Source organism: Aspergillus versicolor, assembly GCF_001890125.1.
Source record: "Aspergillus versicolor CBS 583.65 unplaced genomic scaffold ASPVEscaffold_4, whole genome shotgun sequence".
Lineage (NCBI taxonomy): Eukaryota > Fungi > Ascomycota > Eurotiomycetes > Eurotiales > Aspergillaceae > Aspergillus > Aspergillus versicolor.
This window is the reverse complement of record NW_024467527.1, coordinates 2,192,741-2,216,767: the sequence shown is the minus strand read 5'-3', so window position 1 is coordinate 2,216,767 and position 24,027 is coordinate 2,192,741. Positions and strand designations below refer to the sequence as shown.

General features: G+C 52.4%; 12 protein-coding genes across 12 annotated transcripts; 6 read left to right on the top strand and 6 right to left on the bottom strand.

Moving 5' to 3' along the window:
- Positions 1-43: 43 nt before the first annotated feature.
- On the bottom strand, positions 44-562 carry ASPVEDRAFT_83375 (uncharacterized protein; the record flags this gene model as incomplete). Its single annotated transcript, XM_040817370.1, has 1 exon — positions 44-562. One exon carries the CDS (start codon positions 560-562, stop codon positions 44-46), a length of 519 nt encoding a protein of 172 aa, XP_040667613.1.
- An 807-nt stretch (positions 563-1,369) lies between these two features.
- On the bottom strand, positions 1,370-7,600 carry ASPVEDRAFT_52703 (uncharacterized protein; the record flags this gene model as incomplete). The annotated part of the gene is made up of 5 exons (XM_040814684.1): positions 1,370-1,489; positions 1,583-4,276; positions 5,322-6,929; positions 6,974-7,451; positions 7,557-7,600. 5 exons carry the CDS (start codon positions 7,598-7,600, stop codon positions 1,370-1,372), a joined length of 4,944 nt encoding a protein of 1,647 aa, XP_040667612.1.
- Positions 7,601-7,896: 296 nt separating this feature from the next.
- ASPVEDRAFT_52702 (MCT family MFS transporter) lies at positions 7,897-9,254 on the top strand (the record flags this gene model as incomplete). Its single annotated transcript, XM_040814683.1, has 2 exons — positions 7,897-8,247; positions 8,295-9,254. The coding sequence occupies 2 exons, from the start codon at positions 7,897-7,899 to the stop codon at positions 9,252-9,254; spliced, it is 1,311 nt and encodes a 436-aa protein (XP_040667611.1).
- A 1,064-nt stretch (positions 9,255-10,318) lies between these two features.
- On the top strand, positions 10,319-11,720 carry ASPVEDRAFT_83371 (glycoside hydrolase 5 family protein; the record flags this gene model as incomplete). Its single annotated transcript, XM_040817368.1, has 5 exons — positions 10,319-10,471; positions 10,529-10,855; positions 10,911-11,376; positions 11,422-11,611; positions 11,654-11,720. The coding sequence occupies 5 exons, from the start codon at positions 10,319-10,321 to the stop codon at positions 11,718-11,720; spliced, it is 1,203 nt and encodes a 400-aa protein (XP_040667610.1).
- Positions 11,721-11,725: 5 nt separating this feature from the next.
- Positions 11,726-12,778, bottom strand: ASPVEDRAFT_28483 (alpha/beta fold hydrolase; the record flags this gene model as incomplete). Its single annotated transcript, XM_040810118.1, has 1 exon — positions 11,726-12,778. One exon carries the CDS (start codon positions 12,776-12,778, stop codon positions 11,726-11,728), a length of 1,053 nt encoding a protein of 350 aa, XP_040667609.1.
- An 895-nt stretch (positions 12,779-13,673) lies between these two features.
- ASPVEDRAFT_83369 (zinc metalloprotease) lies at positions 13,674-14,650 on the top strand (the record flags this gene model as incomplete). The annotated part of the gene is made up of 2 exons (XM_040817367.1): positions 13,674-14,116; positions 14,167-14,650. 2 exons carry the CDS (start codon positions 13,674-13,676, stop codon positions 14,648-14,650), a joined length of 927 nt encoding a protein of 308 aa, XP_040667608.1.
- A 941-nt stretch (positions 14,651-15,591) lies between these two features.
- On the top strand, positions 15,592-16,537 carry ASPVEDRAFT_83368 (uncharacterized protein; the record flags this gene model as incomplete). Its single annotated transcript, XM_040817366.1, has 2 exons — positions 15,592-16,366; positions 16,422-16,537. The coding sequence occupies 2 exons, from the start codon at positions 15,592-15,594 to the stop codon at positions 16,535-16,537; spliced, it is 891 nt and encodes a 296-aa protein (XP_040667607.1).
- Positions 16,538-16,721: 184 nt separating this feature from the next.
- On the bottom strand, positions 16,722-17,809 carry ASPVEDRAFT_652300 (uncharacterized protein). The gene has a single exon (XM_040815787.1). The coding sequence runs from the start codon at positions 17,629-17,631 to the stop codon at positions 16,906-16,908; it is 726 nt and encodes a 241-aa protein (XP_040667606.1). The 5' UTR covers positions 17,632-17,809; the 3' UTR covers positions 16,722-16,905.
- A 178-nt stretch (positions 17,810-17,987) lies between these two features.
- abr1 (multicopper oxidase abr1) lies at positions 17,988-19,856 on the top strand (the record flags this gene model as incomplete). The annotated part of the gene is made up of 4 exons (XM_040810117.1): positions 17,988-18,320; positions 18,368-19,472; positions 19,501-19,723; positions 19,775-19,856. The coding sequence occupies 4 exons, from the start codon at positions 17,988-17,990 to the stop codon at positions 19,854-19,856; spliced, it is 1,743 nt and encodes a 580-aa protein (XP_040667605.1).
- Positions 19,750-21,493, bottom strand: ayg1 (heptaketide hydrolyase ayg1). The gene is made up of 6 exons (XM_040815788.1): positions 21,389-21,493; positions 21,258-21,332; positions 20,451-21,193; positions 20,268-20,400; positions 20,145-20,218; positions 19,750-20,087 (listed from the first exon to the last, which is right to left on the bottom strand). Exons 1-6 carry the CDS (start codon positions 21,479-21,481, stop codon positions 19,952-19,954), a joined length of 1,254 nt encoding a protein of 417 aa, XP_040667604.1. The 5' UTR covers positions 21,482-21,493; the 3' UTR covers positions 19,750-19,951.
- A 395-nt stretch (positions 21,494-21,888) lies between these two features.
- On the bottom strand, positions 21,889-22,749 carry arp2 (hydroxynaphthalene reductase arp2; the record flags this gene model as incomplete). The annotated part of the gene is made up of 2 exons (XM_040815596.1): positions 21,975-22,749; positions 21,889-21,926 (listed from the first exon to the last, which is right to left on the bottom strand). Exons 1-2 carry the CDS (start codon positions 22,735-22,737, stop codon positions 21,889-21,891), a joined length of 801 nt encoding a protein of 266 aa, XP_040667603.1. The 5' UTR covers positions 22,738-22,749.
- Positions 22,750-23,344: 595 nt separating this feature from the next.
- On the top strand, positions 23,345-23,997 carry arp1 (scytalone dehydratase arp1; the record flags this gene model as incomplete). Its single annotated transcript, XM_040817365.1, has 4 exons — positions 23,345-23,384; positions 23,430-23,485; positions 23,544-23,585; positions 23,638-23,997. 4 exons carry the CDS (start codon positions 23,345-23,347, stop codon positions 23,995-23,997), a joined length of 498 nt encoding a protein of 165 aa, XP_040667602.1.
- Positions 23,998-24,027: the final 30 nt, after the last annotated feature.

The window sequence follows — 24,027 nt, the reverse complement described above, 5'->3', positions numbered from 1 at the left end:
TTTTTTAATGCTGGCCTTTGATGGATCTGTTTCGCAGCTGCTTCTATAAACAGCTTTGAATCCCCCTACTACAAGTAGCCCCCGCCAGAATGCCCTTATAGTCGTGACCCAGTTCCTCGACCAGTGCGAGAACCATGTTTCTAGGCATATATCTGCCTGGTGTTCCCCAGAATGGGCGCCCTAGTTCATCCCTAAGGACCAGAAGTGAACCCCCTCCGTATTGTGGCCCCAGCTCGTCCGCCTGGGGTTGGTACAGCCGCACAGTAGTCTCTTGTGCCTTGATTTGCTGGAAGATTGATTGTACCTTGTCGGTTTGTTCCCATTCAGAGGCTGTGCGCTCGAAATCTCGTAGCGATATCTTCCTCTCAGTTTCGGCTCTCTGTAGCCTGTCTTTCTTGGTCTTAAAGGCTTCCAGGGGGCTCAGGGCTTTGTGTTGCTCGTTTGTGGTTGGAATCGTAGAGGTCGACGGAGGCAGTGACGACAACGATAGCGATAACGACAGTCGTAAGAGTAATGAATAGGGTAGAGAAACCGAAATCAGAGTGTTCCAAATTGAGCGCATGGCGGGGAGACTGGTATAGAAATCAAGATGGCATTATACTGAAGTGCTTTTTGTGAGGGAGGATAGCTGTCAGGTATGAGAGATGTGCTGTGGGAAGACTCAAACACCAGGAGAATACGAGGGTGACTCATAAATAAGGGACTTCTAGGTAACACACTGGGCAGGAACTCCTTGACCCAGAGATAGAAGTTTAGTATTGGGCGCACATACTTTGAGACGGCAGTGGGATGACCGAAGCTGGTCGCTCTTGCAGTAATTGAAAGCTTAACTTGATTGCCGGGTCATCACCCATTTCTAATAGCCATGAGGACAATGCCGATGAGAAACAGAAGCGACCGTGGACGGGCAGGGCGACGAGATTGCAGACGAGGTGGAACCCGGCTTGTCCAAAGCTCATATATCGTATAGTGCCCCTTCTACCGTCCAAATACGATTCACGACACTATATCCTATTTCAACTCTTCGCCGTGGTTGACGACTCCGCCCTTGGCCGTACGAGTAGGCAATGGTCTGTAGGCAATGAGCAATTGAAATTAGAGTAGTCCCATGGAATGCTGTTTATATGTTATTTCCTTTCTACACTGATAAACCAGGCCTATAAGTATAGCCTTTTGCTACTATACAAAAAGGGTCAATCCTGCTTACGAAGGGCTAATTCTAACTAATATTCTCAGCGCCAGAACACTATAGCCTGTGACATCCAGTCATTCACAGTTTTATTGGTAAGGAGCGGAACAGCTAAGCTGCGGGAAGCTCTATTGGAACGACAATCGTGCACCAACGAGTAGCTTTGCATCCATTACACAACTACTCTTCACGCCAACTGACCCTCCCACTGCGGAATTGGCTAATAAGCCCGATAGGCAACAGACCGGGGTCAACAACATTAAATCCACCAAACCGATCCACAATCTCAGGCCCATAAAGCTGCGTCACCCATTTCCAGTACGGTGACATGGCATTCCAATCAGTCCTGATCCCGCTCAGGCCATTCTGGTTCTTGAGCTGCGCCAGTCCTACAGAGATGGGTCCTGTCGAGTCATAGCCGATGGTCTGCTGCGCTGGCTGGCGGAGGAGTTCATCGTAGAACTGAACCAGCTGGCGTCCGGGCTCGTAGTTGAGGAGTTCGCGGTGGCGGGTATACTCCTCGAAAGACATGAAGTCGTCGATATCGTCAGGGCGAAATCCCTGGTTTTGCATGACGAGGAGGTCTTTGTCTTTTGCGGCGTGGCGGCGCTTTAGAGTGGTGTACTTTTCCTGCTCAGCCTTGAAGAAGTCGTCGAGGAGGGAGTCCGGGCTTGTGATGATGGAGTCCCGTAGGCCTACGAGGTTGATGAATGGGCTGGATAGTTCAAGGCCGCCGAGGTCGATTGGGAGGAAGAAATAGCCGTCTGGAATGGACGTGTTCCCGAAGCGGGCCTGGATGGTCTCACGCAGGTAGGTGATGACGCTGCGATCTCCAGTGCCCTTCTCGGAGGAAAATATCTCGCGTTGGATGCGTTCATGTGTTTGGAGCATCATATCGACGTGCTGCTGCCCGAAGCAGTTTGCGGGTGTCCCGAAGTTGTAGGTAAAGAAGGTCGAAGCAAAGGCATTCCAGGCCTGGATCCAGCCGAAGACGCTGCTTTCTTTATCCTGCAGCTGCCGTTTCAACTCGTCGATGTGGCCGTCTACCATCTCTTGATCGATCTCGAAACGGCCGGACTCTGGATTCAGATAGAGCATCCCCCATTTGATTCTGCCGTTGGGCAATGACGGCTGGATGGTCGTCTTCGGCCGATCTTGAGCCGTAATATGGGCGCCACCAGATTTCTCACCGATGGGGAGGCCCATGGTCTCGCTGAACTTTTGAATGGCCTTCCACGCTGTAACGCAAGTATCCTGGCTCCGCGACCAGAACCAGAGATCGTCATTTACTCGCCACAACGACTGGCCGTTGCTCTCCTTGTTGACCAAGAAGTCGAGGCAAAATAGGGTGACTTCGCCAAAAACTTCACTCAAGACATGAGAGCCATGAGTCCCGCGTCGACGGAGTCGGGGCTCAACGTCAGGTTCGTCAATAAACTTCAGAGGAGCAGCAAGGAACCTTTCGAAAAAGCCAGTCCACTTCTCGGACACACCAAGAAACTTGAGAACGGCCAGTATCGTAGCATGGGGCAGACTCGGGTAGAGCGACTCATACTGAGCGCGGAAGCAGGTAATCTCCCCATAAAGCCGCTTGTTAATCGTGATGTCCGCGCTGAGCAGCAGGAGGAGGTTCTGCTTCGCCTGAACCGGGTTTGAGGGATTCCTAACTTTCGGCGCGAAACCGTGCGAATCATAAGAGTCCTCATACTCGGGCGTACCGCTGTCGCCATCGTACAAGCCAAATCCCATATCGTCGTCCAATTCATCCTCTGACTCCGCGGCCCTGGCACGGTACGACATAAACCGCGCCGCCGGCGCCTGCTGTACCATTTGGGCCTGTTGTACAGCACGTTTGCTGCGTTTTTCGAGGGATGTCAGCTCAGCCTCTACCTCGCCCTCGGCTACTTCCCTCCTCTGTTCTTCGGTATCCAAAAGCTGAGATACGAAGTACGCACTGCGATGAATAGATTCTCTGACAGCCTGCAGGTTGGGCTTATCACCCGCCTCATCAAGGAAAAACCGACGACGTTTCTTATCTATAGCAGGGACAGCAGATGTTGGTGTTTTCCAGACCCCTTTGAGTTTTCGAAAGTCAAGCAATGACCTTTTGAAAAACACCGACCATTTGATACCCAGAAACTGCAGGAAGATCGCCTGGATGAGGTCTTCGTGCATGTAGATGTGGTAGCTTCCGTTAAGTTGGCGTCGCTGTTCAACAGCCACCTCGGGGCCCCAAGACCAAGTGTTCAGCGCTGCTAGGCGCATGTTGAGGACATCGGCCAGCTCTGTTAATACTGTGTTGTCTTTGAGGAACTCTCTGAGAACGGATCTCTGCTTCTCGGTGGGTAGGTCGGAACTCAGCAGACTCGATATAACCCATTTCAGTGTAGTAGGGCTGAACTGCGTCGATGAGGTCAACTCGGTCTCGAATTTCGAGACCTTCTCGCGCAGTCTCTCGAGCGCCTTAGCAATGACCTTCCGGGTATCGGTAGTTTCGTCCTCGACAGGCCCAGATGGGCCCGTGAACAGGTCACTGAGGAAAAGTGTGACCGCATCGGTGTCAATGTCAGCGGGTGTGAACACATTCTCCTCCCATTTTCTCTTCGCTTCCAATTTCTGAGCGCTGGCCAGCTCTTCAAAGTCATCAGATCTGGCCTCGGCTTCTCGCGGCTTTGGGTTCTTCTTCACGGACAGCCACTCCATGGTGAGCTGGGCAAACAAGGTGGCATACTCATACTTCAACGTCTGAACGTCGAGCAGCGACAGCAAAGAACGCCGCCATCGCTCCAGAGTATCCGGTGAAATTGACGGATCATACTCCGCCTGCTTCAGAAAGCGGTCGAGATTGGAAAGCTCGGTGATGAGTTGGCGTTTGGTATCTGTGTTGTCTGAGATGCGACCATCGTCGCCGACGCGGACGTCGAAGCAGGTCTTGACGCCGTTTGACAGGGCACGGACCTTTTCGATCGCCGAGTCCAAGGATTCCGCCTCTTGCAAGGCAGCGGCTTTGCGTTCCTGGAAGATGCGTCTCTTGTTGGAGAGCTCCTCGAGCTTGGCGTCGGTGATGTGCTGCAGGGTCTGGGAATACTCGGTATCGGCGGAAGTCATTCCGGTGATAGTGTACAAGTATTAATTAAATGGCAATGTTTGGTAGAATATTTTCGATGATACAAGATGGGAAGTATTAAAGTCAGGGGTGGTGGCAGGATTCAAATAGGCTCCGAAAGCGCCGCATGAGGGGCAGAAACACTGAGGCTGTGGTGAGTCGCTTCCTGATTAAGCCAGTCCAGGCTGCAGTGACACAGTTGGAACCTGGAGGGAATAACTTGCGAGAATCAACAGTGACCCACCAAACATCTCTCATATTATTCGTGGTCCCTGTCACCAAGTTCCCTCAACTTCAATCTTCCTTCAATTTTTCCCCGCCCATAACAAAATTCACAATGGACAATTTCATCCTAAATCATGACCTCATACCGACGAAATACTGCGTGAAGGAAACCCAGCGGTTGACACTGGGAAATCATTTGAGTTCAGAGTATTTATTCACTTTTACATGACTCTGAGTTCCAAGTTTTATTCCCAGAAGCATTGAATATGCTTTCTTTATTAATTCCCTTTTCGTCTTCGATATGGTCGACTACGTATGACATGACTATTCCAGGCGTACCCTGGGCTGTTAAGTATCAGAAGAACTCGATTGTCGATGTTGAAAAGGGTATTGGCCCTGTAATCGAATCCCACGAGGCGATCAAGCGCTGTTACATCTCAACCTCATACGAGAAATATAGCTGTCCGAATGGCTGGGCTCGAATGTGATGAAGAATCTTGGGACCGTCAGGAGGAGGCGGAGTCGCCGTAACCAGTTCAGCCACCTGCCCATGGAACTGCAAGTTCTGGGTATATTGACTGGCATGGCTTGGACCGAAATTCTCTCATCTGTCCTTATTGCAAGCTTCTGTGCTGAAAGCTTTTGCACTCCAGATCCTCATTACATCATAAACGGCCGACTCTCATCGTTCAACACCCAACTCAGCGGCTCAACATCGCCAAAGTTGAAGAAATTATCTGAATCCGACATCTAAAACATATCAGTATAACCTGTGCGAGAAAGTCTAGTGTAGTCACTTACGATGCACTCCCAGTCGCCCATGAATGGCGCCGCGCTCTCGGAGATCTCATTTACAGCATCGATATTCATCCCATTATACCCCTGTGCAGCTTTGTCCTCCATGAACGCGATACATCGCTGCTCCGCCTGCTCTGCCGCCCGGAGAAGATGGTCGGGAACTTCACTCGGGCCCAGGCCCTGCATGAGCCCCTCAACCTGGGCAGAGACCAGTGTCGCCAGTAAGAAGGCCTTGATATTTGTCTCTCCGCATTCAATCATATCCCAGAACCGCACCTTGGCATCAGTCAGGAGAGCGAATAGATCCATGCGGTATGGACTAGGCCCAAGACTATCTTCGTCTTGCAGCTGTGCTTTGAGCTCCAGTGACACAAACATGGCCGCAAGCATGCTCCCTGTGCGATAGAAGCCGAATCCGCATGTAACGAAACGCGTCATATCCTCCCTGTCTGAGACCCGTTCATCCCGAGGCGTAGCTGCCATGATATTGGATGACGGGTATATGGCGCACCAGACTTTCATCGCACTCTCGATGACGACTTTTCTGGAAAACGCGTACGTCGGGTCGCGTAGAGATTGTTCGAAGAACGGCATATGGAGGCAGCAGAAATAGTAGTGGATGATGAAATCCAGCACCCGCGTTTCAAACTGCGAGGGCGCCCGGCCATGTCTGGACCTGAACCCGCGCAGTGTTCTACAGATGGCGCGGTATGAAGCTCGGAGTTCCGTGTCCAATTGGAGGGTGTGCTCGTAGGTCGCATAGGACTCTAGATTGTTCAGGAACCTTGCGATTGCGAGACGCTGCGGATAGGTCTTGCGGAGCTCTCTGGCAATTGACGTCTGTGTGTATTCGTCGTCAGCCTTGGGTACGGGGTCGTCGGTCAGGAGTTGTTCGTCGTCAAAGTTTGCCGGGGGTTCGCAGTCGTAGTCGTCAGCAGACAGTAAAGGCGCTCCGCCCGACATGATGCTGGACTGCAGGCACAGCTCTAGGATTGTGTTCCATAATCGTCTTCGCATTTCAGCGGCGACGGTGGTCCGATTGGGCAGGTAAGATGGATCTCTGTTTAATCCCATATGCATCGCTGTGCGGAGCAAAGCGCCCGCGGAAATCCAACTGGAGTCGCCGCCCACGTTGATCGTCTCTCGCGCGATCAATAGCAGGATTCTGCTCTGCAAGCACTGGATGTTCAGTCGCGGTTTGAAATCCGGGTCTGACAGCCAAGTGTGAGCTTCGTAGACCCAGCGGTTAGCCGACGCCCGGAGAGAAAAGCGCTCGTCATACGTGATGGCCCCAATGGCAAGAATAAGCTTGAGCTGCACTGTGAAGGCGATGCTGGGCCCGGCATCCGACACCCAAAGCGCATCGTACTCCGTTTTGAAGGTGGGTATATGCAGCACTCGGAAGGTGGTTTCCACTGTCCGCAGATAACAGTCAACCAGCTCGTCTGCAATGCCTTTGGGTGGGAGTTCTGTTGTCGGCGGCGTTGGCCAACGGGGTGTCCGCTGGGCTTTAATAATTCTCGCCAAATCCTTGCATCTCTTCATCCCGGAAACTGTCTTGGGGCCCTTGGCGCGTATATGCGGCTCAATCATCTCGAATACATCACGGAACTAGGAAATTTTAGTAAAAATCGCCGATGAATGAGGGTTCTTACCATCGAGGCACCCTGCGCCCAGTGGCTGGCACCAAATAGCCGACTCTTATGAATGACCAGATTTCGGCTGACGGCCTGTGAATTCGCATCAACACCGCTGCCGTGGTTAATATGAAAGGTCCCTGCCAGCTGCGAAGTCGTCGTTTCAATATTAGTAGAATTAGGAGCCACACGAGGCTGCGGACTCGCTGTCTGCGTAACTTTGACCAGCTGCTCTTCCAGACGTCTAATCGTGCTCTTCATAGACTCCACCTCAGAGGCAGATGTAAGGCTTGTCCGGGATAACGAGCCCTTCGAGCTAGAAGCCATAGATCTAGACGCATAGCTTGGAACCTGCGACGCAGCACCATCAGGAGGCCCCATTGAATGGCGTTCTGGCGACGCCTTGGCAAGATCCAGTTCGTGCGAGCCCCGGAATCGCAGCGGCGACGCATCGCCGTCGTAGATGCATGATTCATTCTTGGATCTGATGCAGTTGCTGCAGGGGCTTTCGCGATTGCATTTTATCTTGCGTCTCCGGCATAGAGTGCATGATCTGGGAAATTAGCTGTTATTCGCTTGAAACCTGAAGGGATCTACGTACACTGCTGGCCGTCTGCGCCGTCGCTCCCGTCCAACACCGGTCATCGTCTCACAATCAGCTCAGCCGGGAATGGAATGCTCGATAATTTGACACATTTAGAATTACAATAAGAATGAAGGACGAGAACAGTGAGAAAGTGCATGTTTGGTCCGTGTCGCCCGCCATTCCCCGCTCCGGTGTCGGCTTAAGCCGAGTCCGATCGGATCCCCGGTCTATCTCCGACATATCGGACGGCACAACAGGAGCATATAAGGAGCTGTCGCCGATCGACTGTTCTGTGCTTATCCAGCAGTGACAATTAATTCTGGACTGTGTACAGTTTGTTCTGACAACCGACGAAATGGCGGACGCGAAAGCAGACTTCCAGCCCTCCGATCCTGAGGCATCCAATGTACACACGCACACGCAGAACAGCATCGGCGAAAAAGCCAGCGATAAGCCCTCAGAAAACTTTGCTCCAGCTCCAGACGGCGGTCTCAAGGCCTGGTCCGTTGCCATTGGTGGCGCCTGCACCACCTTCGCGACTCTCGGCTTCGCAAATTCCTTCGGGGTCCTCCAAGAATACTATGCGGCGCACCAACTGTCAGCAGAGTCCGCAGACCGCATTGCCTGGATTGGATCACTCTCTGCGTTTCTGCAGTTTGCAGCTGGAACCATTGCAGGTCCCCTATTTGACCGATATGGCGCTTGGGTAGGTTTCTTGTCACATATCATATCTGCGTGCCCTAACAACCCTAGGTCATCCGCCCCCCAGCAATCGTCTACGTCTTCGCCCTGATGATGACCAGTCTCTGCAAGCAATACTGGCAGTTCATGCTGGCGCAAGGCGTCCTCGTCGGGATTTCCACAGGCCTCCTCCAATTCCCCGCCATGGCCGCCGTAACCCAATACTTCGACAAGAAGCGCGCCGCCGCCCTCGGGCTCACCATCGCCGGGTCCTCCATCGGCGGCGTCGTCTTCCCAATCGCCTTATCCAAGATGCTCAACAGCTCCTCGCTAGGGTTCGGCTGGTCCATGCGCATCGTCGCATTCATCATGCTCGCTGCAATGGGCGTCTCCTGCCTCACCGTGACCGCGCGTCTCCCTCCTCGGACAACCGCCTTCTTCATCCCCGGCGCATTCAAACAATCCCTCTTCGTCCTCCTCACATTCTCCCTCTTCCTCCAGGTCCTAGGCCTCTTCACGCCTCTCTTCTTCATCCCAACCTACGCCGTATACCGCGGCATGAACCCAACCCTAGCCTCCTACCTAATCGCAATCACAAACGGCGCATCCACATTCGGCCGAATCATCCCGGGAATCCTCGCCGACCGCTTCGGTCGCATCAACGCCCTAGGCATCGGCGGGATTATAACAGGCTTGATAATCTGCTGCATGAACGAAGCAAAAAGCAACGCCGCGCTGATCGTGTTCTCTGCCATCTTCGGGTTCTGGTCCGGCACGGTCATCTCGGGCGGTAGTGCGGCTCTGACGTCCGTCCCGAAGAATCCGCAGGAGTTCGGCACGTATCTGGGTATGGGATTGGGGGTTTGTGGGTGTGCGGCGCTTATTGGACCGCCTGTTAGTGGTGCCCTGGTTGATCGGTATGGGGGGTTCTTGCAGCTGTCGCTGTTTAGTGGTATTGTTTGTATTGGGGGTGGGGTTGTTGCGCTGTTGTCAAAGGGGGTGACGGATAAGGGCTTCTTTGGGAGGGTTTAGAGTATACTTGTATTTTATAATCTTGCATCGTGGCTATAGACTTAATATCTACACTTCACTCTGATAATATTTCTGAGCTGGTTCAAAGTGGTGGGCTGTTTCGACCTCCACGTAGTCCAAGTCAACTTCACATTTTCTTGGCAAGTATTTATTAGTTTCACGATACAGGGCTAGCTGCAGCCTGGTCGAGTTCCAGTTTTTCCGGAGTTCCGCGAAGTGCCGTCGTTGGTTGGATGGTGAAGGGCAAGCAGTCCGAATATATATCTTTGGGGATGACCATCGTTGCAAATGATGCGGAGAATCCACCACTACCACTGGTAAAGGTTAAAATACCCAAATTCCTCGCGGATAAATAATAAACATACTATTATACACTTATAAATCAGGGTTTATTAATTACTGCTATATATATTCCGCCCCAAAAAGCTCAAGATGGCCCATATTGACGTATGAAATAGTGCTGTTGTTTGGCTAATCTTCGGTGGATGAACAGCGCGCCAAGTACATTGCACATTCCATGCCAAGATCTCCGGGGCTTTAAACAAAACACCAGGGGGCTTGGGCATTCATTATCTTGCTTGACTTGTTGAATCTCGGATATCCGCCTCGGGCGGACCAAGTCGAGGAAACAATATAGCTCTCGCCAAGCTCCAGGGGCGGACCTCCTGGTCTTAAATATGTGCGGATTCTCCTCCGTGTCAGTTTGGTTTAGCGTCGTACAGAATCGTGCAGTGGATTTCGTCAGTTCAATGGCCGGGGAATAAAAGAGCGATGGAAAAATGAATTTAGATATTTCGCTCGATAATGTCGCGACGTCTGCGATGCTGGGCGTGATACCTATTTGACCCTCTAACCCCGGACCTCCGGATTTCGCTTCATTTCCAAGACAGCACTGCGGGGAACCAAACTTTATACAATACGGCCAAGGCGGGATTATAACCGAGGTAATCAGTTATTTTCTTGTTCCTGCAGCAAAGATCGGCGTGTCGAAATGGATATATAACATGTACTATACCCAGTATGCGCTCTCGCCTCGTTAGGGCAACACCTCTGCAAACACCAACATGCTCTTCTCCAAACCATTCTCACTCGCCTTCCTGGCCGGGACTGCAGCCGCCCGACAGGGCTTCGTAACTACAAATGGGGACAAATTCCAACTCGACGGGGAGGACTTTTACTTTGCGGGTAGTAACGCGTACTACTTTCCATTCAACGATGTACGTATAACATCATCAGTACACCCTGCCTCATTCACGACCATACTAACAGAGCAGAACCAAACGGACGTCGAACTCGGCCTGACAGCCGCCAAGAACGCCGGGCTAAACGTCTTCCGCACATGGGGCTTCAACGACAAAAACACCACACGCGTCCCCGGGGGTCTACCCGACTACGGCGGCGAAGGGGCCGGGGCAACCGAGATTGTGTTCCAATGGTGGCAGAATGGCAATTCGACGATTGACCTGGAGCCGTTCGATAAGGTGGTCAGCGCGGCGGAGAAGGCGGGGATCAAGCTGATTGTGGCGCTGACGAATAACTGGGCGGATTATGGGGGGATGGATCTTTATACTGTGAATCTGGGTGGGAGGTATCACGATGATGTACGTCTTCACTGTTCGATCAGCGTGGGATAGATGGATGGTACTGACAGGACAGTTCTACCGTCTCCCCCAAGTCAAGACGGCCTTCAAGCGGTACGTCGAAGAGTTCGTCACTCGGTACCGCGACTCGCCGGTGATTATGGCCTGGGAGCTGGCGAACGAGCCTCGCTGCAACGCAGACGAGGTGCGGAATCTCCCCCAAAGCCCAGACGGATGCAGTCCCGAGCTGCTGACGTCGTGGATATCGGAGATGAGCACGTTCGTTAAGGAACTGGACCCGGACCACCTGGTGACGTGGGGCGGAGAGGGAGGGTTCAACTACGAGTCCGATGACTGGGCGTATAACGGCTCTGATGGGGGCGATTTCGAGGCTGAGCTAGAGCTGGAGACGATTGACTTCGGAGTCTTCCATTCGTATCCGGATTGGTGGACGAAGACTGTTGCGTGGACGGATCAGTGGATTGCTGACCATGCAGAGGTGGCGAGGAGTGTTGGGAAGCCGGTTGTGCACGAGGAATACGGTATACTCTATATACCCTTGGGTTGAGTTATGCTAATTGATATAGGCTGGTTGACGCCTCAAGGACGGCTGGACAATCTGGGCACGGTCTCGAATATCACACGACTGCAGGCAGTTGGAGGATGGCAGAACATCAGTCTGCATGAGAAGATGCCAGACATGTTCTGGCAGTTTGGCTTCTCCGGCTATTCCTACGGCCGCAACCATGATGATGGGTTTACCATCTACCTGGATGAGTACGTCTCCTCCCCAGTACAAGACCATGCTAACGACTGCAGTGCCGAAGCAAAGGAACTGGTATACAAGCACGCAAGGGCAGTCAATCAACTGAACCGCAGATATTAGATAGCCTAGATGCTAGTTCCAATAACCATATCCCTCACCCACCGTATCTCCTGCACAATGACGTCCGGCCGCACAAGATGCACATTATGCCCACAATCCTCCAGCCTCACAAACCTCGTCGTGGACGAAAGATTCAGCTGTTCTTCCTGTAACGCACGATCAATCCCATCCCACCGATCCAGTAACCCCCGAAACGCAGCCCTCTGCTCCCCCGTCCCATTCCCAGCCTTTACCCCAGCCTGATAGATCCGCTCATAATCCCTCGGACTATTCGCCCTAATAACACTCAGAGGTCTACTCCCCAGCGCCCGATTTCTAATCTGCTGCTTCTCCCCTAGCGTCTCACAAACCCTTACAAACGAACCAGCTTCAGCCCTCGCAGCCTCAGCCCCAGCATAGATATCCCTCGCCCTCGCCCTCCACTCGTCATCACTCAGGACAGTGTCACTTCTTAACCCCGTCACCCGGGCGTAGTTCAGATCCCCAAGCACAGCCGCGATATTCAAATCCGGCACAGTGAAGAAGTCACTCGCGCGCTCGGTCGACGCGTCACACAGGACCAGCCCCGCGACAGAGGCTGGGAATAGATGCAGGAACTCGCGCGCGACTATACCCCCGTAGGAGTGTGCAACCAGCACCAAAGGATCGTTATGGAGATCCAAGTTCTGTAAGAGCAGGTGAAGTTCCCTCGCGGCCTTCACGCTAGCGGACGTCGAATGGGGATCCGGACCCGGACTCGGATTCGGATTCGAACCGGGCTGTGTTGGTGGGTCTGGGTCAGGGTCAGGATGTTTATGCAGGTGGTCCACCACGCCAGGGTTTACTATGCTGGGGTCTTTCTCGCTGCGACCGAGGCCGGAGCGGTCGTACAGCAGCGTGCGCGTCCACGGGCGCAGGAGTCGCTCGACAGCGACATAGGATGCGGCTACATCGCCAGCTCCGGGGATGATCACGACGAGGGGATCGGCAGCAGGAACAGCGCTCGGGTCCGAAATAGAAGACCGGACTGGGCCGGAGATGAAGGCACTGAGGCTGTGGGTGCCGATCGGTACCAACATGGGTGCCGGACTGCTGGTTCTGCAGCTTGCTGGCGTACACCGTATGTATGGATTTGGGGGCTGGATTACGACTGAAGGGTTTTCTCCAGGGGTCGGCCGGATCCGCTTGACGGGCGCAGTAACAGGGGGGTGTTTCGTGTTTATGATGGATTGGAGTTTTCTTGGTTGTTACCGTTATTTGGTGAGGATGGGATACTGGATGTCGGTAGACGCTCGTGCGACGCGAGGATGTCCGATATCGTGATGCAGAGTAAGAATGACTCAGGGCAGCACGAACAAGCGGCTCTGTAGGATACAGCCTTGCAGAGACAAGAGATGAAACAATGATCCTTACCGTTCACAGCCCCAGTGGAGACTGGAGAGCGCGAGGGCCGTAGCGTGGTGCCAGACAGACAACGGTGACGATCTCTCGTGTCGTGAAACACGACAAAGAATACCAGAAATAATAAACAAGCGGGTGAACAATGCAGCGGAGATGACGATGCACCGGACGCTTCATAACAGAACCTTGCTCGAACTGGAACACGACGACCGGCGAACTCGAGACTGACAGGCGAAGGTCACTCAAAGGATGCTGACTGCAGCGTCGAGTTGGTCGGGGCAGTCCGCGAGACTGACCAACAGCGGGCAATAACGAGCCCTGGTAAAAATAGAGCACCTGTAAAGCGTTAGACACGGGGCTGAAGCTCTGAACAACCACACAATGTAGCTTGGCAACAGATCTGCAGCGGGTCGTGGCTATCCAGAGTAAGCCAGGATAAGCCCAGTGGAGCAAGCCTTGACCTGCAGAATCAACAATGAGCTGCAAGACAATGATATAAAGAGGCCTCTCGATCATGCCTCAATTCATCATCCATCATTCAATCCTCTCATCATCACTATCCTATTATCCAATATGCGCTTCCTCCCCATCCTCCTCGGCTTCGGCGCCCTCGCAGCCGCCCGATGCGGTACAGGCCGTGCCTCTGAAGAGCAACGGTCCTACCACAAGTATCTCCATGAAAAAGAAGCCCGCGAGGCCCATCAGCCTGCTACCCGCGATGTGTTCGACGTCGAGATCGACACCTACATCCACATCGTCAACGGCAACAGCACCACAAACCACACCCAGATCCCGCAGCGCATCAACAAGCAGATGGCCGTGCTGAACGAGAAATACGAGCCCACCGGCTTCTCCTTCAAGCTCATCGACGTCTCCTACACCAACAACGCAAGCTGGCTCAACATGCAAGACGGGTCCGACCAGGAGCTCGACATGAAGCGCTCTCTCCGCCGCGGCGACTTCAAGTCCGCCAACATCTACTTCGTTGACCTCGAGGAAGACCTGCTTGGTGTCGCGTAAGTCATCACCTCTTTTATATAACATATATATACTAATGAAAAGACAGAACATTCCCCACAAACAAAGGCCCCAACAAATTCAAGCTCGACGGCATCATGTGCTCCCTCGCAACCCTCCCCGGCGGCCAAAAGCCCTACGACCTCGGCATCACCGCCGTCCACGAAGTCGGCCACTGGCTGAACCTGCTACACACCTTCCAGCCCCCCGACGACGCCGCAGAGGACGACCTAACCGCCGGCTGCCGCGGCCACGGCGACTTCGTCATCGACACCCCCGCCGAGGGAACATCAGCCGAGGGCTGCCCTCGTTTCCGGGATACCTGCACCGGCCGGAACGAGACGCTGAATACCCATTCTATCAACGGACCTGACCCTATTCATAACTTCATGGATTACACGGATGATCGCTGTCTTACGGAGTTTACCCGTGGGCAGATTGTGCGTATGCAGAACTCGTGGGAGCTGCGCGAGCACTATACCCCTGGTATTGGTGGGCGTCGTGCGAGTCCTCAGTCTGGGTGGGGGCACTAAACTTGGATTACGGTGATTGACTGATATGTTTTTAAAATAGCGAGGAGTTGAGTTGTCATAGACATGGGCGGTTGTTGCGGTGTTGAGTAATGATGGGGGTGTACGGTGGTTGATTTATGAATAGAGTATATACCCATGAGCTGTTTAGAATTATGTCTAATATGAAAGTCAATAAATATTCGTTATTATCATCATCTCATCTTCAAAATCAGAGACTTTCTTCGAAACTAAAACACCCCTGCCAATCGCTCATATATCCCGCACAGCTATATCTCTTGGCGGGTCTTGGGAAAGACATGGATCCACCTCTAGGTGACAGCGGTTTCTCCGAAACCAGACCGTGAAATCTCCGTTCAGGGTAGAGGTACGGACAGTATTCCCGGCTTCCGCAGCTATAAAGCCCGGGCCGTTATGTGGAAAGAATACCAGGGTGCCAAGTGAGACGCTCTGTAGCACAGGCCATGTAGGTGTAGGTGTCGCGCAGACAGTGCAATATCGCATTGGAGGTCGAAATGCCCCAAAAGAAGAAGCTTACCACCGCAAATGCACTCCGGACTAGATGATATATTTATTTATTGCTGCCCTGAAGCTCTGTTCGTAGTCAGATCTGCTCCGCCCCTACCTCCTTTCGTGATAAGCAAAGAACACGCCGACTCGGCCGCCTGCACCTATTATATACACCACACTACGTACAATCTCTCCATATCGAGACTGAGGATCTCTTTCTCGCGAATAAACTCCAAAATGGCTCAGCAGTGTCCAGCCAATACTGCCTGGCACGAGCGACGATCAGGACGCACAGCCACGATGGCAGCGTCAGCCAAGAACTCGGCGCAAGAACAAATATAACGTCCAACTCCCCAACTACCCCACGATCCACAATCTTATCGACATGACAGTCGAGTTCTAGATCACATCAACCTCAAAACCAATACGGAATTATGGACCGTGATCTCCCACCGCCGTCATACGAAGAGGCCATTCGCCAAGAACCCGGGAATGGCAACGACCACGGCCACGGTTACAATCAAGGACGACTTTCTCTAGAACTCCAAGGCGAGCTGATACGCGACCTATCAACCGGCCGTGTTTTATACAAACTAAGCCGGCAGGTAACAAGTCTCCCGAAACCGGGGGCGAACAACTCATCGTCGGTGACGTTCGAGCGAGTAGAATACAGCACCACCACACCAGCAGACAAGAAGGTCGACAACCCAAAGGAAGATACCCATGCCCATGCCAAAGCTGGATCACAATCACAATCACAATCACAGCATAAACACCTCTTTTACCTCGTCCACCCAGCCGACGCGCAATACCGCCCGGAAGTCCCAGGATACTACATAACATGCCTCTCCGCCGATGCTCAAAAGTCACAAGGGAACATGCAATTCGAAACATCCAAAACAGTCCTGCGCGGAACGGAATTCCGGGCTCTACTCAGCCCTGGTCGGACGTGGGCAGATAAACCGCTCTTCGACACACATGGGCAGGCCCCGTTGTTTATTGCGCGGCGGGAGGGGTTGAGGGGCAGTCAGTATACCTGGCGGAAGCCGTTGGGGACGGAGCTGGGCCATGATTTTTGCAAGAATGGGGAGACCCATGGGCTGGTGATTACAAGTCCGATGGAGCAGGAGGGTAGGGATGCGTTGGTGGCGCTGTGGGTGTTGAGGGTTTGGCATGATGTTGCTGAGAGTCCAAAGGCGAAGCGGGAAGGTCAGTACTCTCTTACATTTTATTCTGTGTTTGTAATGACTGCTGACTCTATTAGCGTTGGCCCGCCTGACACCGGCATCGGCTGCTTTAGGTCATGGTATGTTTCCAAAGAAGGCTGGGGCTCTTGGTGCTCTTGCGGTTCTTGGGGGTGGTGCCGGTGGTGGTTGTTGAAGCCAACCTTTAGAGATTTGTCGTTGTTTGGCTGGTTTGTGCATTGTAATGGAGTCTTCTATTATACAGTCTATGATATACATGAAATAACCGAGTCTCCCCGTTTGGAACTATGCGTTTCATTCAAGGGCGTAACGTCGTTCGGATATGGACGGCGTCTTGTATAGCAGAAAGCGGGCTTGGATAGCCTTGGATAGGCTACCTCGGAAGCCGAGAGTCAGCATCCGACTGTAGGTGCCCAAGCAGGGCATGATGTTTGAGTGGTGGTCGCTCAACACCTAAATCTTGATGTCGCCGTCCAGAGCTCATAGTGTAGGGGACCGGAGTATGAGGAGTCCAAGGAGAGTCTCTGATATCTCCTTAGAAGATCAGCCCACTGACTGCACAGGTTGCTCACCCACAGCTGCAGTTTTCTCCGCCATGGCTAGCACAGATCTCTTCTCCGGCTCAATGCCCAACCGTGCCTGCGCCGTATCACACAATTCCACATTCCCACACTCACAATCACCCTCTCTCGCCCAGCGATACGTAATACTCCATCTCTCCCCTCTAACCCTCGCCGTCCCATCATCCAACATATCCGTCTTCCTCTTCGCAATCCCATGCGTCCAATGCAGCCTCGAATCCCTCGTGAAGCGCATCATACTCCGCGGCGCCAAATCAACATCAACCTTCTCATCGCCATACTTCCCATGTCTCATGCGCATGAACACCGGCGCCCCAAGCGAAAGCGCATAAAGCTGGTCCCAGCCGCGATGGGAGTCGACGTGCGGCGGAATCCCCGAGCCGGGCGGGTAATACTGCAGACAGACCTGGTCGGGCGGTCTTGATTCGGTTATCGGAATGAGAGGCTCGAGCCAGGAGGGGAACGGCTTGTAAGGGATTTCCGGGTCGATGCCGAAGGTCTTGTAGTCGAAGGTGTAGCCATAGTGGAGGGAGATGCGGCCGGGGCGGTCGGGCCAGGTCAGTTCGTTGCGGAAGAGGGTGAGGAGGGATTCTTCGTGGGCGCGGGTGATGAAGTCGGCTTGGTAGTCGAGGCCAGTGATGGTTGGATGCTCGGAGAAGGAGGATTGGGGGTGGGATTGGATGCCCATCGTGATTGACAAAAGTTGATCAGAAATTCAGTGGGGGAGTTGTGTATAGGATATTGTACACAGCTATGCAATAGCTTAGTCATCCTCTATGTTATGCACTTTGTTGACATGCCTGATCTGTGGCTGTCGAAGGAATTTGAAATGCTATTATTGACATGAAATTCCTCCACATAATTATACGAAACCTGCACATTCCAGTGCCGCATGCGAGATGTTGCCTCCGCGGGAGGGTCCTAGCGCAGGCTGGAGTAAATATACAAACAATACTATTGATCAGCACAATCCCATATCCCATCTATTCCTCTTGTGACTGTTTATGACAATCGACTGAGTTTTTCTCTATCACTACCATAGCTATGTCGAAGCTAGTTCTGCTTGCACTGCCATGGCTAACCCTACTTTCCTGGGCGGAAGACGTCCATCTCGAATGGGATATTACCTGGGTCTGGGCTGCCCCGGATGGGTTTGCCAGGCCGCTAATAGGCATCAATGGCGAATGGCCTTGTCCGCAGGTCGACGTTAACTTAGGGGATCGGGTGATTGTGGATGTATACAATGACCTTGGGAATCAGACTACTGGAATCCATTGGCACGGCTTTCACCAGTATATGACCGGTATGATGGACGGCAGCAGCGAGGTGACACAATGTCCCATTCCGCCAGGTGAGAAGATGCGATATGAATTTATGGTAAGCAGATCAGTTTATTACGACCATAATGAGACTTATGCTGTCAGGCAAATCAAACCGGGACGTACTGGTACCACTCCCACAATATGGGCCAATATCCAGACGGGCTGCGCGGGGCTTTTATAGTGAACGAACCATCACCACCATTCGAATACGACGAAGAGCTCACCATAACCCTATCTGACCTCTACCATGAACAGATGCCAACCCTACTCAATCAGTATCTGTCTCTGGAAAACCAAGCAAACGGCGGGCTGGAGCCTCTGCCAGACAGTGCCCTAATAAACGACTCAACAAACACCACCATCCACGTTGAGCCCAACAAGACATATCTCATCCACATAGTCTGCGTCGGCAATTTTCCCGGGCACACCTGGTTTTTCGACGAACACGAAATGACCGTCGTCGAGGTTGACGGCATCTTCACCGACCCATACCCTGCACTTGACAAGCGCCTCCGAATAACCACAGGGCAGCGCATGAGCGTCCTAATCCAAACGAAGAACGACACCAGCCGCAACTACGCAATGTGGAATACAATGGACATGAACATGATGTTCTTTTACGCAAACAGAACAATCCCCGAAGGATTCAATCCCAACGTTACAGCCTGGCTCGTGTACAACGAGAGCGCGCCTCTGCCTCCCCCTCCTATCGTGCACGACCTGGATGCGAACAAGGATTTCGTTGACGATGTTCTCTTCGTTCCTGCAGACCATGAGAAGATCCTCGAACCGGTGGATCGCCAAATCATCATAAACACCACTTCGAAGGCCATTAACGGTGTTGCGCGGTGGACTGTGAATAACGAGACATACATCCCACCAACCGTCCCCTCACTATATACAGCCCTCTCCATCGACGAAGAATACATCTCCGATCCCACGGTATATGGCCAGGTCAACCCGTTCATAGTCGAGTACGGCGAGGTCGTGGAAATCGTGATCAACAACGACCACAATAACCTGCATCCATGGCATTTACACGGGCACCAGTTCCAGGTTATTCAACGCTCCGCGGTGGATGGGGGACTTTTCAACGGATATTTCCAGAACATCTCGTCGACACCGGTGAAGCGGGATACGATCATGGTGCAGAACCATGGACATGCAGTGATACGGTTTCGCGCGGATAACCCAGATAAGTTCCCAAGTCTCTATACTCTATGCCTGGCTGACAGTCCCACGCGTCTGGCTCCTACACTGCCACATAGAGTGGCACGTTGAAGCTGGGCTTACAGCGACGATTATTGAGGCGCCGAAACAGCTACGTGAGATGTCTTTGCCTGTGGACCATCTCAAGATCTGCGGCAGCTATGGTAGCCCAAGCTCTGGGAATGCCGCTGGAAATGAGGGATTGGATTTGACTGGGCTAAATACGGAGGTAACCCCTGGTAGTTCTGGGTAAGTCGAACCCTATTTGGTATAACTGAGTGAATGGTCTGACATTAGCAGTGCGATGTATGATGAGGACCATGCGGAAAAGAAATATAGACCCTGGGCTACAGGACATACAAGGGATAGCTTTGGTCAATAGCGATATACGAGCGAGAGTATGGTTACATCAAATACACCCAGATTTGTAGCAATTCCAGCAGTACAGCAGTATCAAGAAGTACTTGAACAGAAATATTAGTTGGGCAGTTTTTTCACCTGTGTGGGCTTGTCATTATAGGTAGGAGCCACATTCCCCAGAAGATCGTCCAGCCACTTGTATGCCACCATCAAGCTGTCAGGATATCCCATATGCGGCAGGCCTGGGAAGAACCTACATACCGGAGTAAGTCCACAGCCACTTAAATACCAACGAGAACTTTAAACATACCTTCCTTCCTTCGAAGTTCCATAGTTGAACAATTCCAAACAGTCCTCAATCGGCGTGACACCGTCCGCCACACCCTACGCAAGTCAGCTTGGACCATCAGTTCTAGGACAGGGGCAGACATACATTCAGCAGGAGCATTCTGCAGCTAGGCTTGTGCACGATTCCCGTCTCCACGAGGGAGAACTTCTTCTGCGCATGCTCCTTGAATTCCTCCACGTCTTTGTAGCCATGCTTTATCGCCCATGCCGTAGTTATCCTTGTCCTAGTTAGCACAGCCCAGCACACACAGCGTTAAACCAGACTCACGTAAAAGGATACTCATGATCATCCACACGACTCAACCATTCCTTATCCAAGAAAAAGTGACATCCAGGGCCATGTGCAATGACACCAAACAGCCGATCCGCATGCGTATGCGCCGCACGGATAGCATAGAACCCCCCTGCGCTCAGTCCCCACACAACAACCCTGCCCGCGTCCAGTCTGGAATGTGTCATGATAAATTCCAGCACGCTGTTACACAATCGATCGGGCGATTCGGGATCTGCAGGGTCCGCTGGACAATCCGCTGTGCCTGGGATTTCCATAATCACCGTCGCCCACCCGCGAGCGGTGATTTCGTGGCTGCGCTGGCTGTTGTCTGTGCGGTAGCCGTCGAGGCCTGTCATGATCAGTATTACCGGGACTGGGCCTGCGTTTTCTGCGGTATCAGGTAGGCGGACGTAGATGGGGAATTGGCATCCGTCATTCCCGCTCCTGTGGGTGTGGGTGAGTATAGTCTCCCGCATGGGTAGATCCCAGAGGGAGATCGCCTTCTGGTAGACGCCCTTCTGTAGCTCGAAGGCTGTGCGTTTAAGGGAACTTGGCTGGGTGACGTCTACGTATGGGAACCGTGAGATTCGGTAGACAGCAGCGGCGCGGCAGAGAAGCTTGGAGACTTTTTCACGCTGTCCGGCGTCGAGTGCTTGGATTGCAAGCCGTTCAAGAGAGGATGCAGTGGGGAAAAAGGATGTAGTATAGTCATCGGATTCTGCGTCGTTGATATCATCCTGTTCCATCCAGGTAAACCAGTTAGACAGAGGAAACAAAGGGATGGGTGTAGAACCGCCTTACCGAGATAAGCTTCTGGAAAATAGGTTCAAAGTCCTCATAGCAGCCGTCATGAAAGGGATATACGGATTTTTGGCACTGTATGACTTAATGTCCATCCAATGTTCATTCTCAATATGGTCAAGGGAACATACGACAAATTTCCAGCGAGACTCCCACAAGGTTTTGATAGACCCCTTGTGAGGGTAGACAGTGTTGAATTTCGTGCCGAGGATCCAGTTAGCCATGATGAATATTGTAAGATATCGAATATAGATTAATAGTTTGCACAGGAATGATGAGACGGTTTCGTGGCTTTTATAGATCCTGGGGCCCCATATCAACCCCGCCATGTGCAAGGCTCTATACTTAGTACTCCACGAGTCGTGGTATCAATGACGAAGCGACTGTGATGGTAAAGCAAGGGTCTCTAAGCGAGATGATCATTGCGACTGTAGATCGCGGGGGATTGTATTACGTGGATTGATGCAAACAGGGGAATATGCTGTGCGCGTTACCGAGGGGTGTAGTAGACTACAGCCTAGAACGGAGGTATAAGACAGTTTATTATCCAATACCATTATTATATTCAACTATTACACTCGCAAGGGGGTGTGTACTATGCTACTGTATCACATGTAGTCTGGGAGACCGGCTATATGTTCGCACCTCCATTGACTGCTATGATTTGACCTAAGGCTCATTAGCAATCACTTAGTCGAAAGGAACCACGAGACTCACCATTGACCCATTCGCTATCAGGACCGGCTAGGAATGAGACCACTCGTCCAATATCCTCTGGTACTCCACACCTATCCAACGGACTGCCCCCCGCCAGGGCCGCCTCGATATCCTGCAGGGAAGAGTTCTTATCACAGCCAGGAGCATATCGCCACGAGTTTGCAAGCCACATATCACTCTTAATTCCAGCCGGGGCAATGGCATTGACAGTACATTTCACCTGTCCAAAGTCCGCTGCAAGACAGCGGGTAAATCCTTCGACGGCAGACTTGCTGCCCGCATACAATGCATGACCAGGAACACCTACCCCCGCGGCAATAGAAGACATGAGGATGACGCGTCCGCCAGGCTGGATATGCTCGAAAGCATGCCGAGCAACAAAGAACTGCGCGCGGGTATTGAGGCTGAAAACCTGATCGAAGTCATCGAGGGTGGTTTCGTCCAGAGCGCCGAATTTCTCAACGCCGGAGTTGGATACCACGATATCCACCTGGCCGAAATGGCCGACGACCTGGCGGAAGAGGCTTTCTATATTAGATACCTGGGTCAGGTCTGCCTGGAATGCGGCTGCTTCGATATCGAGGCTCTGGATGGTTTTGACTAGGTCCTCTGCGGGTTGGCGGCTGCCGCAGTAGTTGATGGCAATGGAGGCACCTCGTTTGGCCAGTTCAAGGGCGATTCCGGCGCCGATTCCTCGTGCTCCACCGGTAACGAGGGCGATCTTGCCACTTAGTGTCTGGGGTAGTGCGTTTGTAACAACCATAGCTGCGCTCAGTGCGAAAGTTCCTTTACAGTCCACCGGATAGTGTCGGAATTTCTCATTAACAATTTATATAATACCGTATAGCATTGGCGGAGAGATCCATGACAACTACACCAATGGGGCGTTTATGCTAAGCAGTCCTTAATGTAACATATATGTGCTCGCCAAGTAGAAGCTGAGGGGAACTCGTCAAGGATGGGCGTTGGCACGTTTGCTCCATTGGGAGGCTGCCTCTTGGAACTCACCCCAACACGCCATACCTTTTATGACCTTCAAAGAATATCACCGCATACGGATATTGCACTGAGCCTGCCCTGGTCCACGTCTTGGTCCACGTCATGAAGACCCTGACCGCACTATATAGGTCAGGGAGAGGCCTTAGCGGAATACAACAGTGGGATGCTGTGGCTTGCGACACCAAGCCCAGATCGCAGTCTTGAGATGTTGGGCAGCCAAGGCAACAGGGAATGTTGCATCTTGCTGGTACGAGCGATCGTCATGGACTCATTCCCTTAGCTGCTAGGCGTATTATATATTCTCCTTTCTCGTTATCAAGAATGGTGGCGAGGGTCGTCGAACTATCTGCACTACATCTCCCGTTTTCATCATGCTTAAGCAAGACCCAAAGTTGGAGCTCAGCTTCCAGGGTAAGATTCCCTCTGATCAGGCATAGTTCACGCTAATATAGACAGACTTCCTAGCCCTTCAAAAGGTCGTATTCGACTGGGCTGACAGCTATGATGCAAAGGTATGCCCCGCCGGATGCATATACGAGACGTCCTGCTAACCATAAACTACTGTACTAGGACTGGGACCGCCTTAGGAGCATTGTTGCACCTACGCTCACGGTTTGTATGCCCTATCCTTCTTGTATCCATCTTTATCTGACCACCGGAACAGGTGGATTACACCGAGATTGGGCTACGCAGATGGGACCCCATGGCGGCTGAAGACTACCTGGAAATGGTAACTGAGGTTGGATTCCTCGGAAATCCCACCATCAAAACTCAACATCTCATTGGGGCTACATGGTGGGAGGTTGTCTCGGAGACTGAGGTCATTGGCCATCACCAGCTGCGTGCCGCTCACCAAGTCTACACCAGCCCTGACCTGAGCGATGTAAAGCTCAAGGGCCACTCCCATGCAACCAATGAGCATTACTACCGCAAGATTGATGGCCAGTGGAAATTCGCTGGTCTTAAGCCGACGGTGCGTTGGAATGAGGAGCTGTTCGAGGAGGTTTTCCCGGCAACCCAGTAGGAGTCAATTATGCCTGGGCCTAGTATTTGC

Excerpts from the sequence above, each read along its gene's own strand:
- ayg1 (XM_040815788.1), bottom strand. The coding sequence starts at position 21,481 with ATGGCTAACTGGATCCTCGGCACGAAATTCAACACTGTCTACCCTCAC. Across the intron at positions 21,333-21,388 it reads AGTCTCGCTGGAAATTTGTC|TGCCAAAAATCCGTATATCC; the intron begins GTATGTTCCCTT and ends TAAGTCATACAG. Across the intron at positions 20,088-20,144 it reads GGAACTTCGAAGGAAGGAAG|GTTCTTCCCAGGCCTGCCGC; the intron begins GTATGTTTAAAG and ends TCCGGTATGTAG.
- ASPVEDRAFT_652300 (XM_040815787.1), bottom strand. The coding sequence starts at position 17,631 with ATGGGCATCCAATCCCACCCCCAATCCTCCTTCTCCGAGCATCCAACC.